Source organism: Pseudopipra pipra, chromosome 3 (genome assembly GCF_036250125.1).
Source record: "Pseudopipra pipra isolate bDixPip1 chromosome 3, bDixPip1.hap1, whole genome shotgun sequence".
NCBI lineage: Eukaryota > Metazoa > Chordata > Aves > Passeriformes > Pipridae > Pseudopipra > Pseudopipra pipra.
The window spans coordinates 86,320,350-86,337,812 of NC_087551.1; the positions used below are offsets into that span (position 1 = coordinate 86,320,350).

The window sequence follows — 17,463 nt, forward strand, 5'->3', positions numbered from 1 at the left end:
TTAAAACACTCAGGCACATAGTAACCAACCTGCACTCTGCTCCCTGCACCAGCACAGGGTCTGAAACGTGGTGGTTCCGAACTCCTTTAAGTACAAGGGAAGAAACAAAGGCTCTCAAGCAGTAGCCTCCATTCCTCCTGCTCCACTGCACAGAAAGTGAGATTCATGTGACCATGGAAAGAATAAGAGGTAGTCTGAATCAGAGGAGAGAATCTTGCTATTGTTTATCTATTTTATCCTTTAATTCCTTTGTGCCAACTGCACAACCAGTTCCCAGAACTCAATTCCCCCGCTGTTTCTCAGTGGGATTTAAGACAAGCTTTAGATCCTTTATCTTGAAGATAAGATGAAGATAGACTTCTTCATGATGGCCTCTTGACTCTTGCTTTTATTTCTGCAAAGTGGCCCAGTTTCACCAGAAAGGAGACAGAATGATCCTACCTCTTCCTTCCCTACTGTTTATGGAAGGGCAATTACCATCAGAGGATTTACAGCATACAGGCTAAGAAGGTCTGGGAACCCTACTTCCCTATGTTGCACATAAGTACTATACAAAATGAGGGTGCCAGCAGCTGCCACTGTGATTTGAGCAGTATTCAACGTTTTCTGACAATGTTAGGTGTAGTCCAAGTGGTAGAAATGAAGAGGGAAAGAAATTGTCTCCAGGAAACTGGTTAAGAGCACTAGCCTCCTGGTCAATTGGTTAAACTCCAATTAGGCAATAAGTAGTGCAGGCTGGAAGCTTCCAGCTGCCCACAGGAAATTATATAGGGGTTATCTTGCAATAGATATTCTCACCAATTGCAAGTGACTTCAGGATTTGGCAGCCCTGAAATGTGAGCAGCTGCAATATCCCTGTTAATTTAAAAGACCTGAGTTCCACTAAAATCAAGTTTGTGTACCATACTAGAGAGTCAAAATAGGGTGTTAGGATCAACTTCTCCCTAATTACTAACTGCCATGAAAAATCTTGAGATAACTCTAGAGCTGGGAAGGTTTCAAGTACCTGCTACCCTGTCTACTGAAGCTACTCAAATAGAGTTATAAAACTGCGAAGAACCTCCCACGTCTGAGTTAACTTTCCTACTATTGCCACTACCTTGGCCAACAATCTCATAGCCTTTTAAAATCCCATCAGAAGTGCAGTAAGAGCTTTTGGCCCCACTTAAATTTGCTCCAGTAAATGAAAGCCATGGTAATTAGGAATCACCTTCTAATTTCTGACCAAAATTTGAATGGAACTCAACTAGCTGTGTTCACAGCTGCCATAGTTTACACTTAGTACTTGACTAACTCAAGGAGATAAGGCACACAACCACATATAAACAAACTTCATCTTAAGTATATACACATATACAATTCTGTGATTTGTCTATGATTGAAATTTGCTGTATATTAACTGTGGTTGTTTCACTTCAAGGCACTTTATGCCCATAAACAATATAGTTGTCTCAGGCTATCTAGTGTTTGAATGTACACTTTAAACTTTTAAACTATTTTTCTTTTAACTTTCCCCCCATTTTTGTGAATGATGGTTTGTTTCTCTCTTCAGTCTCATTGAAAACTTACCCTCTCATGCTTCTTCAAAATTTTTTAGTCACATCAGTCACCTGTTGGGCAACATCTGGACTTCAGGCTAGACATCAGCCACTCAACATGAACTTCTTCCCTTCCAGCTACAGGAGTATCTACCAAGTAAAACAGCAAAAAATGCCTCCGATGTGAATTAGTCTGCAGAGGAGGCCATGGCACATTTTACTACTGTCCTATGCAAACATTTACTCGTATAGGAACAGCAGAAGCTTGGGTGTCGAAGGCCAAGTTCCAATTAAAAGAGTTGATAGAGACTATAGTCTTCAGAGATACGCACAAAATCTTGCAGTCAGTGTGAAACAGGAAAACAAGCGTGGATGAGAGTTGAGTCTACTATGGTAAAGCCCCACCTACTCAACAGCCTGCTCTCCATGTTGCTGTCAAAGGCGTGGCATGGAGGAAGGCAATGCTCTCCCAACCACAGAGGAACAAACCACAAAGCTCTGAAGCCCCAAGACTGGAGAAGATGGAGGACTTGCTTCCTACTCCCAGACCTTTTAAATTTCTCTAACTCTTTTAAAAAAAGGCTCCATTAATAGCCCTGTGTAATCAGAAGCACTCAGCAGGAGAGCAAGGCAGCTCCTCTTCAAGGAGAGCTCTTCCTATTGGGTTTGACATTGAGTTATGCTCCTGGGCCCATATGCTTTGGGAATCCAAACTGTTTCCACAAAATTATCATGCAACGGCACTTGTCTAGGACACAATTTCTTCAAGTTGGTAAGTGTACCGGGCGTAGATAATCACTTCCTAACCACCAGATTAATAGCCTAAGGTAGTTGGAAGCAGTAACACTGCCTGCCCCCTTCACGTTAGGAAAGCGGCCATTGCTGTGACAGCAGCACTTTGAGCATCGATACGCAACGCAGAGGTCATGTCAGGTCTTTCAGAGAACTTAGGCAGATGACTACGTAGTTGCGACTCTCAGACAAGTTTAGCTATAAGACAGACTGCAAGCAATTCAGCAGCCGAGGCGCTCACATGCTCTGGTGCTATATGCCCTGGACACAGAGGAACAAGTGCACCATTATGGAAAGACTTTATGGACTACTTTCAAGGGGCCTCAGTTTGTACTTAGTGCCAGGCAAGCACCGAAGTGCTTATGTGGATTTGAGTCTTCAGTGCCATACTGGGACTGCACTTCACTGCATGAAAGCATAGATATGGTCTCAGGAGTACCTAGTGGCACTGCCTCTATTACAGAAGGAACGCAGAACATGTCTTGGGATGTGAAGGCAATTTCAAGGCAATCAGCTAACATTATAAGTGATCCTCAAGCCAGGGTACACCTGTTCGCAAAAGAAGCAAAAGAAGGAACCTTCACAAAAGCCCAAACTCCTCAACTCATTGTTCCAAGGTATTCAACAGGTCAGAGGATAGAAAAGCATTCCCCTTCCGCAAACACCACCCACAACAGTGGGAAATCTGATATCGGAAGGGTGCAGGGAGGATGAGGTCTCTGCCACTGACCAGGTATACCTAGAAAAAGGAAGTCATACCAGCCAATACAAGTTGAGTGCCTTTATCCCAAGGAGGTGACAAGCTCTGTTAACCCCAGACTGCTGAAGGAAACTCAGCAGGCCAACAAACTGACAGATAGGGGAGTTCCTGGAAAGTGATGAGCAGGTGGCCTCAAACCGAAGCACTGCACTTCTGTCATTCTCCAGCGCAAGCAGTGAAAGCAGCTCGCTGTCCATAGTCCTGCTCCCTGTAACAGCGCCCTGTTCGCAGGCTAGCACACTGCAGTACGTGCTGATGTCAGCATGAACTGGCAGAGAGCGTTTACAAGAAGGCTTTTAGCTCAGAAACAGGGATCAGGAAGACAGAGAGGTACAGACTCAGAGAAGAGGGATACAGCCTCTTTACCAACGACCCTAGTTGCCTACACTTCTGAAATTCATACAGTCTGCTCACAGAAACACTTCAAATTCCCCTGGATCCACAGTTTTATGATGACCATGTGAAGAATACAGTTGTTTAACCAATAATTCTTCCTCCAGTTTTCTCCTATGAGGAGTGCTAGAAAGGAAAATTACAAGTACAGTTTTAGAACTTTCATTGGTATCAGGACATCCAGAACAGGAGAGAAATGCTGCACCCTTTTTAGCCCTTATGATTCATGAGACAGCACATATCCGGCCTCTGATCAGCCCAGGATTGAAGGTAGCCTAGTTTGCAGCACCGATTCTCAGCTTCACTTTCAGGGAAAATTACAGATTTGCATGTGGGTGTTACAGACAGAAACATTTCTCCATCAGGTGGTTTTAAATGAAAACTGGTGGCACTTTTGTTGAGACATTTGGATAATCAGAAAATCTTTTAATGAAGATAACAGGGATGGTAATGATATCTGACTTTTATAATATAGCTGTGTCATCTGATAGCACCATTGTGTATTTGCAACAAACCTTTAAAAAATTATGGCAGTAAATTCTCGTCAATATTCCAGTCTTGAGAAAGTTACTCTCTGGAAAGGTATGTCAAACTCTTATCCCAAAAAGGAAGTAAGTGCTCAGCATACAGAAAAGCCAAATTATCTCAGAAAATCTAGTGGCTTTCTGTAAGGGTTGAATCATAACCCATAAGAAAACTATTTGCTGTGACCTGATTTTTTAAGCCTAATGAAATAGCTAAAGTGAGTACATACATTTGTAAGTTTTCCAATGTATTTTCTCTTAATTTCTGGCTCTTTAAATAAAGACAGAAATCTATAAATCTATTTAAAATCACAATTTCTAAGGCCAATGGAAACCCTAGACTGTTACTCTCATGATTTGAAAGAACTTTTGTAGGGAAATAAACTTTTAAGTTTGGGTATCACAAATATTTGAACATAATATAAAGTAATTTCAAGTTGAATTCACAAAGCATAATTTTTAATCTCTTATAAAACTTATATTTAAAGTGCCCTAAATTGATTTAGTAAAACTGCTGAAGATTGCCATAATCTTGCAGAATAGGAACTATCAGTCCAGAATTCTAAAGTACCAGTGCAAAAGAAGAGCAGAAGAAAAACAGAAGGGAGGCAAAAAAGGAGGAAAATTTACCCTCCACCCAATATTAACACGAGTAGGGCTGAGAAAATACCATCTCTACTAAGAGAAGTTAATTCTCGCAGTGACTGTAAGATTTATAGTATTCCTGTACAACATCGTCACAGAACCAGTAATCTTCTTCATGGAATAAAAACTAAACATTTATAGAGAAGTAGCTGTGCTGGAGGACAAGGAACACAAGGATACATGTAGTTTAGAGCCTCGGAGCTTTATTTAATTTTCTTCTGGTAAATAGAAACTGAGGAGGAATCCTGCACTTACATTTCCCCACACTGACTAAAAAAATGCCTTTTCACAAAACATTTTGCATTCCAATCACCCCATCTCCAAAGCTAGGCACACCCCAAGCACAATGAACTGCAACAGAACTGAACTCTTCTGAGATCCAAGCACCACGCTCCCGGACAGCTCCTCGCCAATAACATAACACTAGCAGCTGGGCCTCAGTACTCACCATTGCAATCAAGTCTAGTAGCCCCTTAAAAAATTCAGAGTCAAGCACGCATAGGAAGGGACAATATACTAAAAGGCTCTCCCAGCTTCACCACACACAGTACAAGGGGCCAAAGTTGGGAGCCTGCAGGCATTTAGTCTCTCCATCGGGCAGAGACAGCTGTGGAGAAGAGCTGGCACCTGCATCGCTCGAGTGGGTATTTCCGATGCAGCCAAAAGAAACACCCAGATCACGTCACACCTTCAGCGCATCCCCTCCGAGCACAGGTGTACACAATCCGGCGACAGTGAGGTAAGGATCCTGTGGCAAGGAGGGTCTGGGTGGCATCAGAGGTTCACACTGTTCCAGTCACCTCTCCCACTTCCCCCCCCCCAGAGCGAACAGGCCTGATGGGCAGTCAGAAGAGGAGAAACCCTGATTCTCCTCCACAGGCCACAGCTCCAATCTGTCTATTGTCATCGTTCGAAGCAGGCGATTCAGTAACGTTACGTTTGAAGCCTCCGATTGATGGAGGAGGATAGAAAATGTGGTCACACGCACTGTTTGGCAGGGACGAGGGGGTGAGAGAGAAAAGGTTCAAAAGAGGTTCTGGGGATCTGTTTTCCAAACATGGCACCTACCCACACCCCGCGCTCCCCGCACCCCTTTTCGTGTCGCCGTCAGCGAGATAAACCCACTCCCCCGCCGTCCCGCCACCACGCACGCCCGCCCGCCTGCCTCCCCGCTGGAATGAGCAGTGCGACTAATTCCATCTATTTCCTAATTACGAACGCCCTGCCGCCCCACGGCGCGCTGCTTCCCGCCGCTGCCCTCGCTGGAGCAGGCAGCAGGCGGGCCGGGGCCGACGACACGGCACGGCACGGGGGGCGCGGGGGGTGTGCCGGGCGGCGGCCGGGGACAGCCGCCCCAGCCCCGCGGCGAGCGGCAGAGGGGGCCGAGCCAGGCGGGGGCAGCACGGCAGCCGCGGAGGCTCCCGCACGGAGGGAAACCCCACCCAGCGGCCCCTCCTGGCAGAGGCGGGGTTTTGGGGACCCCAAAGGAATCCCACCTCGCCCCTCATCCCCATGTCGGGGTTTCCGCCCGCCCTGCGCCGTCGGCTCCCTCGGGGCGGGGAGGGCCGCTGTCCCGCTCTGTCCCGCCGTGCCTGGCTCCTCCGGCGGTGCTACCTCGGGAGGAGCTGCCCGGGGTGGGGGAGGAGGAAGTTACGGGCCGGGAGCGGAGCGGGACCGGGGCTCCGCGGCGCCAGCCCCGCCGAGCAGGGCGAAGCCGGCCGGCTCCGGGCACCGGCCGGCTCCCGCTGTGGCAGCGCCCGCTCCGCCCGCCGGCGATCGGCGCATGAATGAGTGGCTGAATGAATGAATGACTGGCGTCTGCTTACTTGAGCATGGCCTCTTCTTTTTCTTCCTCCTCTTTCTGCCGGTCCATCACTGCCATGATGATGTTCCTCTCCTCCTCTGTCAGGTGGCTCAGGTCGGGCAGCTCCTGCATCGGCGGGGGCACCGTGGGCGGGCGAGGGCCGCGGGGCCCCACCGAAGAAGACATTTTCTTTCCGCCTCTGCCTTACACCTTCTACCTTTGCACGGCGAACCCAGCCAGCCTCTCCTCCGCCCCCTTCACAGGGTAGTCCTCCGAGCAGCGGCAGCCGGCAGCTCTCTGGCAGCAGCGGAGGAGGCGGAGACCCAGCCTTTCATGGTTGCTTGCATCCACCCCGGCCCGGTGCTGCCGCTGCTCGCTCCCTTTGTTTCCGTGGCTTTGGGGAGCTCAGGGGCTGCCGCGCCGCCGCCCGCAGCCCATCCTCCCGGCGGTGGGCGTGCGGGGCGGGGGTGCGGTGGCGCGGAGGGCTTCGGATCGCCGCCGGCGGGTGCGTGCGGGAGCGGGGGGGCGGTGCGCGCCGCCGGCCGGCCGGGAAGGGCGGGTGCTGCCGCCGCCGCCGAGATGCTCCGCCGCTGCGAGCCTGGCGCTGGAGGAGGGAGGGAGCGAGGCAGGGAGGGGGAGCTCGGTGCCGGTGAGGCGGAGTCCGAGGCGCGGCGCCGCTGCCCCTGCCCGCGCCGGGCACCCGGGCCGCCCGCGCCTGTCCCCGCCGCCCCCCCCCGGGCTCGTCCCGCGGCCGCACGGGCGCGGCGTGGGCCCCGGCACCGCCATCCTCCTCACGTTCTCGAGGCTTCCTCACCGCAGGTGCTCGCCTGGGTTCCCGCCAGGGCTGCCGGCTCGCCCGAGGCAGGGCCACCCGTGGGAGGGTGCGGGCTTGCTGCGGGGCTGCCAGAGGCGCCGCGAAGCCTTGGGCTGCTCCCTCGGGCGTGAGCCGTGCTCGCCCCAGCTGCAGCCCCCTTGCCATAAGCCAGCTCTCTCACCGCTCAACCACCCCTTCCTGAGGGTCCCACTCTTCAGCACTTTCCTTCATATGCTTCTTACACCGCATTAGTGGTACCCAATGCCGTGGTCCCCACACATCTCCCACGGGGGTGGCGAGTGCTCTTATCTATCAGACCCTTTCTTTAACTATTGTGACCCACCAAAACTAGCCGCGAAACATGTCACATTGCCAACTGCTCAACCGAGGGGATAGCACACAATGAAACAAAATGTCATGTCCAGACACAGATCGCTTTCACATCAATTTCTGATCTACCAGCTCTGAGCAACTTCAGTTTGGGGAGCCAGTAATGCATGTGACTGTCCTTCTCTACAGGAGATGATCTGCATGTAATCCACTGGCCAGGAGCTCATGCCTACAGCTCTGAAGTGTCCCCTGCTCACACATGTGCCTATCAGTGAACGAAATCATTCAGGCTACTTAGAAATGCAAAGCTAAAATACAGAGAAAACTACGCTTTCAAAAAAAAGGTGAACTACCACTAGCACACACTGACACGACCTCTGTCACACTTCTGCTGAGGTCGTAGCATGGAAAGACCTCTGGTTTCTAAAGAGATCATCTGATGGGCACAACTCAAAGGGGAAAAAGTCTATGCTGGCAGTGTTCGATGCTTCTTGCTGCCAAATTTGCCACGTTTGAAACAGGGAGAGGGACCAGCTTTCAGCCAGCCACACTAATACCTCTCACAAATTCTGAGAGCCGTGAACCTTCATGACCCTTTGAATTTGAGAGGAATTACTGTGGCCATCTGCTTGTGTTGCCCCAAGAGATTTTCTGCAGGGCACAACTTGACAATACAAATTAAAAAGAAAAAAAAACAAAAACATAATAAGCACTACTGTTACCACCAGAACTTCTGCATGGTTCAAGTTCAGCTCAGCAGCTGAAGTCTCCTAACTCTTCCAGCACATGACAGAAACAGAAACGTGAATGACCAACAGATGGCTCAGAAGAGATTAAAGTGGTGTTAATAAGCAAAGTACTGTGAAAGGCTGGTAAATATAATAATGTCACACTCAGTTAAAGACACAAACACTCCGCTAACTTGTGAGGTGATTTGTCCCAGGGCCTGGCCACATTATTACCGCTAGATGTAATCCTTCTAGCTAAGTATTAACAAATCAATAAAATCACTTCCCGCCATCTGTGACCAAAAGGGAAGATAGCCTTCGTGTAGCAGTCTGGTACTAAAGAATTTATCCATTCTTTACCAAGAAGGTAAAACAGGCAGCTGCTTCAAAACTGAAGGAAGCAGGACTGAAAAAAATAAGATGATGAGAAGAAGGTGAGGTACCACCATATGTTTAGTATCAGAAACAACTAAAACATTACATGACTGGAATGTTAATACTAGACACCATGATTATGTTGTTACAGCTATTTATAGGTAGTCCACAATCAATCCTTCAGATAATTTGAGTGGGCCTGCATATGCCAAGTAAAAGATGTAGCTCAAGTAACTGCAAGTATTAATTCATTAGAGCAGTGGCCTTAGTATTCAAGAGTTGCAGATTTAAGCCCAAACTAAACAAAATATAAAAGGTCTAAGACCATAAGGTCCAAGTGTCTCTAAGATAATTTGATGAAGAAAATATGACATGAGGTTAAGTTACCTACTCACCTTTCTGCTTATTATTTACTGACAGTCATTTATATCTGTTCTGTATTTGTGTTACTTGCTTTATACTGGGTCAAGCATGTGAATTCTTACTGCTCTATGTAAAATACAAAATGAATACAAAGACCATAAGATTTTACATATAGCTTCTTATAACTTTTATATACAGTTTCTTATAACTTAGAGGGAATGCTGAAAGCTCTGGCAGAATAAGGATGAAGAAAAATGATGGAAGTTGGAGTGTGGACTTGTGCTAAGCCAATACTGTGACTCAAACTGTGTTGCTAAAAAACACATAATCACAGAATCATTCAGGTTGGAAGGCACCCCTGGAGGACATCTGGTCCAGCCTCCCTGGTCAAGCAGGGTCAGCTAGAGCAGGCTGCTCAGGACTGCATCCAGATGGCTTTGAGTCTCTCCAAAGGATGGGGACTCCACAGCCTGGAAACCTATGCCAGTGCTCAGTCACCTGCACAGTAGAGAAGGGTTTTCTCATGTTCAGAAAAGACCCCCCCATATTTCAGGTTCTGCCTATTGCTCTATCACTAGGCACCACTGAAAAGAGCCTGACTCAGTCTTGCTTACACCCTCCCATCAGATATTTATTCACACCTATAAGATCTGTCTGAGGCTTCTCTTCTCTAGGCTAACTAGTTCCATCTCTCAGCCTTTCCTCATATGACATGCTCCAATCCCTAAACAATTTTCATTGCCCTTTACTTGACCTGCTGTCTATGCCCATGATTTTCTTGTGCTGGGAAGCCACAAACTAGAATTGGCACTCCAGATGTGGCTTTGCCAGTGCTTAATAGATGGGAAGGTTCACCTCTCTCAGGCTTTTTGCAATGCTTTTCCTAATGCCTACGAAGTCTTAGACACAGCAAATGATTTTACATTATTTTTGTACAAAAACAGTAGAATTTACTAGAGAGAAATAAAGAAGAAACCATAAAAGTAATTTCATTTTTGATAGGGCTACGTGAGAAGACTTAGCTCTTATTGTCATCATTTCCAACCTTTATTGGTCGTTTTCTGATTTGCACACATTTGCTTTGTAAAGATGGAATACCTGACACTGTTGGCCAACCAACCTGTGGAAAGCCCAGTCTAGTTCAATACATTATATCCCAAAGTTAGAATGATACATGAGAGCCTTGAAGAGAATTTCATTGTGTGGTTAGTAAGAATTACCCCTGCTTAGTAACACTGCAAGGTGATACATAAGGCCACACAAAAGAAGAAAAAAACTCTCCTGATGGCTTCCTGAAAAACCCCAGCACATTGGGAGACATTCCCAGAAACTTATAAAAGGATTAAGATGAAGAAAGGAGTGATATGGAGATAACACGGCCTTTCCTACTCGGGAAGTGGACCCTTGGGCCTATTTCATCTGTCAATCACCCCAAAATTAGCTTATTGACTACAGCCACTCAAACTGCTTGAAGAAAAAGGTACAAAAAGAGATGGGACCCAAGGAAATATCGGGAAGAAGTTCCATCAACTCTGCAGAGGTAACCAACGGGCTGCCTTTTCTCCCTCCAGCTTCTTGGGATGCCGCAGGGTGAGCAATTGCTTTATACATATATACTAATTTTACTTTTGCTCCATAGTACTTTAACATTTTTACTTATTACTTTGTTGTAAGTTGCTTTTGCTTTATAGTGTATACTTAAGCTTTTTGCTTTACTTATTCTTTGTAAGTTGTTTTACTTATTTTTAAGTTGCTTTTGCTTTAGCGTGTGTCTATGCTTTGCACTATTATTATTATTACAACATAGTTTGTGTGATTTTTTACAGTTAGACCCTATTCCAGACACAGTGAACCCCATAAATTTTCACAAATTTGCATTAAGGAACTGTTAGAGTGAGTCCATTTTTAGGTGCTGAAAGTTTCATTGATGGCGAAATAACTCATAGAAGAAACCTGCTGAGGAGTTTTTCTACTGCTATTAAGTGCAGTTCCTATATATAAAAGGTATCAAATGTCCTGTCCATCTCAGCAAATCTTTTAAGTGAAGGGTCTCATTAGGTGAGATGCTAACAGAACTTTTTGGACATTAAAAGACTTTGATCTCCTGGAGCAGGGACACTGATAGACAAAAAATAAAATAATACAGGTTGGACAGAAAAATCTTCTTTTCTGCCCCTTTTAACGTGACAGACATCCAAAATCTCATCACTGACAGGCATCCTATTAAATCCATTTCTCTGAAGTCCTATCTACAGGAGACTGCTGTGAAATCTAGAAATGGAATATCAATATAGCTATTGCAACATATCAGGTAAATTACTTTCTTAAACTTGAGAAACCAGGTATTATAATGGAACCCATGGCTTTTTCTTCTCAGTTCATAACAACAAGTATTCACGTATGTCCTATAAATGACACATGCATATTTCTTTATTATTGTAGACCTTCCCTCAATCTTAGGAACCTTCCATCTTCCCCATATCTTCCTTTTGGATTGACCAAATGCCACATTCTGATTTTCTCAATTCCACCAATACTCACTTTTCACTAGCTGTGAACAGTCATGATTGTTTGTTTTCTTGCTTGAGGCAAACTGAAAGAAGAAACAAACAATTTAGAGGATTTTTCCTGTAGGTTCCTTGCCTAGAGGAATGATAGAAGACTGGGAGGAGTTTTCAGTGAGTGGGTTTGCCATTTGAGGGGCAGCCATGAAGGATGAAATATCCTGTAGCATCAAGGGCTCAAAGTAATTTTTCACAATAAGTTAATAGAAGTGGCACACTGTGACTTCTCCTTCACTCAAGAAGTCGAAGGATTTTAAACATTTCAAGGACAGACCAAATTCAAAATAAAATGTCAACATATAAAGATTTTTGAGAGCCATTTTTGTTTTGGAATCCGACTCATGATTTCTCATTTCTTTAAGTTTGGTGGTACCACAGTATTTTCAGAGAGAGAAGAAAGTCTGAGCAGCTCTAGCTTGAGAAGAAATGAAAACAGTCCTTTTCAAGGCAGACAGAAAGCACTGTCCCAAAGGGATTTCATTTCAGGTAGGGATATCAGGGCCTGTTCTAGACAAGATCTGTGATTATGCATAATTTTATAATGAATGCCTACACCCTGCAGCAACTAACATCTTAAAAATTCTCTAAGGCAGAAGTCTTGGTCTTCTCTTAAATATATTTTATTTTTTAAAAAAAACCACCAAAATAAACAAACAAACAAACTCCTATCTCTAAAAAAAACCTGAGGAGTTCCATTGACAGCAAACCTTATGGAGCTTGCTTTTGGATGACAGCTTTGGATTTTCTTGTGTCAAATAATGCAGCTGAGTTCACAGTTCCACCTGTTTTACTAGGCACACAAATTTGAGTCTCCTCTATCTGGATGCTGATTTTTATAAAACCCACAGGAGTTCAATGTTTTTAAACCTCTCCATTTTTGTCAGGCTTATTTCAAATTGGTCAAGAGATTCATATGTTATTGCTGGAGCACTGACAGAAAAGCAGTGCAATTACATAGTTTGGTTTCCTTAAAAAAAATAGACTAGAAACCCTGTCCCACCCCCATAGGTCTCTAATTATTCCCTTTTGCTCTTCTCAGTTTCCTCCTGTTTAGCTGTGAATTTCTGGCATGACAGTTTCCAGAAAATCATCCCATCCTTCAGGTGCAGCTTGCCAAAACTGCACAAACAGGAACTGTCACCTTCCTCCTCCTCAACATGATGCTTCTGTACATGCAGCTTCAAATCATACCCTTTTAGGTGCAACAGTGCATTTGCAAACTCCTATCTGATCTGAATCTGTTATGAGCTGATTCTTATTTCAGCCAGTCTCTTTCCAAATATGTTTGTTAAATAATTATTTTTTAAATCAGAAATACTAACAAGGTTTTAAGTTCAACATCATTTTCAAAATACTAAGGTCAGTTTCCATTTTTTCCCCTTTAACTAGAAGAAAGGGTGAAAGTGAGGTAACTGATACCACCCTCCATCCTGAAAATCATCATCTACTTTTTGGTTCTCTTCTGGACCTCTTGTGTAAGCTGATAGTGCAGACAAATTCAACCCCATTTAGTTCGGGGGAACTCTGATTAGGCCATTGCACAGAAAGACCCTAAGTTTGCAATGTGTTTTTTACATCTGTCAGAAAGGCTGAGAAGTGTTATGCCTCAGACAGAAGAAACGGAAGCACAATACTTTTAGTCAGCAATCTGGAAGTTGGAAAAGTTGGAAAATTACTCCGCTTGAGCATTGAAGTAACACAATGTTTTCTATAATTGTGAACCATATATTTTTGGAATAAGAGTTTTATTGTTGCTCTAGTGGTTTTGGCGAACATTGTACATTATTATATATTATTATATATTATTATATATTACTATATAATTAGTGAAGTTGCCTATAAATATAATCAATATATACTTTTCATTATAATAAATAAAGTTGTTGGGTTTTTTTAAAGTCTATTTGCTGCCATTTGAAGTATCTTCACATTATTTTTGCTCCAAAAGAAAATCTTTAATAAAATCTTGAATGTTTTATGCTATGACAGTAGTAGATAGTGCAGTAAGAGTAAGATCTAAATGACCTAATCATCAAATAAACAAAGTGCTAAAGTACACTAAGGGTTCTTGCTGTATATGTAGTCAGAAGCCCTCCAAAACCTGCCAGCAGCCCAGAAATACTATTGTCAAGAGAATATAAGAATCTCCTGGAGTTTTATCAAGCCTAATTGGCAGTAAACATCTGATTTCCTAGACAGGAGGTAAGAGGATTGCAGTGAGGGGAGAAAGGTATCATTTTGCAGAGCTGTTTATACAGTGAAGGATGTACTATGGCAAGTTTTGCTTTACAATCTACTGCAGCCTTATCATAATCTCATCCATTTCTATTCATAAATTGCAAGTTACTTTAAAAGTCAGTGTTATTACTAAAACAGGCACAAGAGTCTTGATGGAACAGTTTGCCTTAAGAAGTAGTGGGGCAAAGTTTATAGGAGAAAGTATCTTTAATTATCTAGTGGATATAATTAAAGAAGATGAACAAACTTTAAGGCACAGGAGCCCTTTTACATTCAAAAAGAAACAGCAAAATTCAAGCGAAACACAGCCTGGGAAAAGTTGCTTTGAACTTTATTATTTTATCAGCTAGATAACATGAGAAAAAGAGTGCTTGAAATATGACAAATAGGAAGGATATTTGTAAGAGAAGTAAAGCATTTGTGGAAAAGAGAAGGAAAGACAGACAGAAAGATAATTATTGCCTGTGAAAGGAGATGTCAGATGAGAAGCAAGAACAACCAGATGTCGTAAAACCAATATGCACACTGAGTTGATGTCTTCAAACAAAATGTAGTTTCATCAAAATGAAAGTATTTGTCAGGAATGTGTCAGTATCTACTGCATTGTTCAACTGAAGAAAAAACGTTTTGTTTCTGTGGTGTAGAATTTCTTAATTTTGATTCATTGTGTTTGAACTTTATATTATAATAAATTCTTGAAAGAACAGCCACTGATGAAAAAGATGTGACATATATATTGTATTTAAGAAGTCAAACACTTCAGTATAAGGGGCACAGATGTATTACAGAAAAAGCACTAAAAACGAAGTTGTGAAAATCCCAAAAGAACATTTTGAGGAATATTTGTTTTTCAAATAATTTTGATTCTTGCTGTTCTGATTCAGTACAGAAATTTTTCTTTTTTTCTGAAAAAAGAAAAAAAATCACCACAGAGATAATGCTCTTCTCAGCCAGTTGTACCATCTTTATAAGTGGGGAAGCTGAGGCATGGATTAAGTGACACTATCTAAGTCATCAAGTGAGTCACTGGAAATGAGAAGAAAATTGCAAAGGGTCACTTGCAATTCCTGAGGTCTAACTATTCATTTGCATCCCGCATCCTAGGGTGCTCTTACAGTCAGGCTGAATAATCTACATAGTTACTTCTCTTAACCTTTCTTTAGTTACTGTCATCCGAGTTACAACTAAGACCTGTAGTTCATAATACAGAGTAAACCAGGCAAGCTTAAACAGGCAATCTAAAGTATTTGTTTCAATATTGATCTAGAAACCAGCTGTTTCCTTTCCTCTTTCAAAAAATATTATTTTTGTTACCAAAAAGCTGCAACATAATATATAATATTCTTACTTATGTGTTAAATATCTCTTTTATATATATATAATCCTCTCTATTTGTTCTGAGTCTTTAGCTACACAGATCACAGATATTTTTATGCATAAGGAAGTAGCAAACTGTGAAGAGGGAGGAAATTCAGAACCGTGGTGGCATCTAAATCAGTGTGTCCCAGTCAAAAGCTTTGCCCTGAATAATCTTGTTTCAACATTCAAACAATACCATACAACAGTTTATATAAAATTCCATGTTTCCTAAATATAAAATTTATGAAGTTTGAAGTGAATAATTCCCTGATGCCTGGAGATTATATCTGAAAATTACTTCCCATTGGTCTCCAATAGTTATTTTGTTGCCAAATAATTATATTCACAGATTACTTTGCAAGTCACCTTTAAAAACTGAAATGCTGAAAGCAAAGATAAAACTCTACCTAGGTTTTTTTCCACTTCTCCAGGTGTATGAAATTATATACTGAACTTATAAAGAGAGGTCTATGATCTCTGGTCAATACCTCAGATTCAACATGGAAAGGAATATTTATATAAATGTAGTCTTATGTTAAAAATAGAGTTGGAATTATATATTTTGAAACACTTTTTGTGGTCAAGGCATAATTAAAGAGGAGAAGATTTTTACAAGTAGAAGAATTTCTTCAGTTACAGTTAATGCTGTTGCCCTCTGGGCTAAAAACAAAATCAAAGTGCCACAACAGAAGATTATCAGGATGAGGAAAATGAACTAGAATTAATGAATTTGCAATGAAGGTGAAAATATTTGGTCTCAGCAGAGTAGTAGAGAAACAGAAGATGGACCTCAGATGTTGGTATTAGTAGAGTGAGAGTAGCAGGCTCCAGAGTCAAAACACAACAGCATAAGATCTGCTCCAGTCCTGAAAGCAAAAGAATTGGACCAAAACAACTGGTAATGTGATTGAACAGTTACCAATTACAACTGTTTCAATTCCTCGTTTCGTCCTGATGGAACAAAGGTAGCCAGTGGGATGCTGTAGTACTAATGTACAAAATATAAAGGGATGAAAAAAGTATACTGTGCTACTGCTACAGTAGAATTATATGTTTAGTTAGAGCTTGGAATTAAACTAACCCTCTTAAAAAGAGGCACAGAGGCTGGATTGAAGTGCCAGACCCAAAGAGGAAGACTATAGAATGGGGTCAACACTATCAGCCTCCCAACCAGGAGCTGAGACAGGCTGAATTAAACTGTGAGAAGTCTGGTCCACAGCCTTTTGAACAAGAGCCAACAGTGTGCCCAGGTGGCCAAGAAGGTCAATGACATCCTGGTTTGTGTCAGAAATAGTGTGGCCAGCAGGACTAGGGAAGTGGCTTTGTACTTGGCACTTATTAGGCTACACCTTGAGTACTGTCTGAGTTCTGGTCCCTTTCACTACAAAAAAACCCTTGAGGTTCTGGAACATGTCCAGAGAAGGGCAACAAAGGTGGTGAAGGGTCTGAAGCACAAGTCTTGTAAGAGTTGGCTGAGGGAGCTGGGGTTGTTTAGCCTGGAGAAAAGGAGGCTCATGGGGGGACCTCATTGCTCTCTGCAACTACCAGAAAAGAGGTGGTAGCCAGGTGGGGCTCATCTCTTCTCCCAGGTAGCAAGGTGTATTGGGTCTGGCTGAGCTGGAGTTCATTTTCCCATAGCAGCCCTCACAGTTCTGTGCTTTGCATTGGTAGCTAGAGAAGTGTTGATAACACACCAGTGTTTTGGCTACTGCTGAGAAGCACAGGCACAGCATCAGCACTGTCTCTCAACATTTCCCCCCACTTCATACAGGGGCTGGAACTGAACAAGATTCTGGGAAGGGAAAAAACTAGGCCAGCTCACCCAAATTAACCAAAATTATATTACATACCATATGACTTCAGCTCAGATATAAAAGCTAAGAAAGGGAAGAGGAAGGGGGAGCATTCATTATTTACAATGTTTGCCTTCCTAAGCAACTGCTATGTGTGCTGAAGCTCTGCTTCCTGGGAAGTGTCCGACCATCATTTGCTGATGGGAAGTACAGAATAAACCTTTTTTTTGTCTTTGCTTATGTTCATGCAACCTTTCGCTTTTGCTTTACTAAATTGCCTTATCTCAACCTATGAGTTGTTTTCCATCTTATTTTGTGGAAATACCATCCATGGTGGAATTACCATCCCTGGAAGTGTTCAAAAGATGTGTGGCTATGGCACCTGGGGATACGGTTTAGTGGTGTCCACAGCAGTATTTGATTAACAGCTGAACTCTGATGAT

At 43.4% G+C, this 17,463-nt stretch overlaps 1 protein-coding gene and 1 long non-coding RNA gene across 50 annotated transcripts in view; one reads left to right on the top strand and one right to left on the bottom strand.

Moving 5' to 3' along the window:
* RIMS1 (regulating synaptic membrane exocytosis 1) overlaps nt 1-6,986 on the bottom strand; it is a 318,203-nt gene extending 311,217 nt beyond the window's left edge. For 14 of the 49 annotated variants that reach the window (XM_064650192.1, XM_064650153.1, XM_064650176.1 and 11 more), the window contains exon 1: nt 6,479-6,971. In XM_064650192.1, the coding sequence (XP_064506262.1) occupies nt 6,479-6,642 (164 nt within the window). In that variant the 5' untranslated portion in view covers nt 6,643-6,971. Of the gene's footprint in view, nt 1-6,478 lie in introns of all 49 variants that reach the window. The other 35 variants (XM_064650184.1, XM_064650165.1, XM_064650180.1 and 32 more) reach the window with 9 other exon arrangements.
* The window catches only part of LOC135411946 (uncharacterized), a 45,075-nt gene continuing 32,709 nt past the window's right edge, over nt 5,098-17,463 (top strand). Inside the window, exons 1-2 of the long non-coding RNA XR_010429396.1 lie at nt 5,098-5,391; nt 9,265-10,656. This is a non-coding gene — a long non-coding RNA (uncharacterized LOC135411946). The remainder of the gene's footprint in view (nt 5,392-9,264; nt 10,657-17,463) is intronic.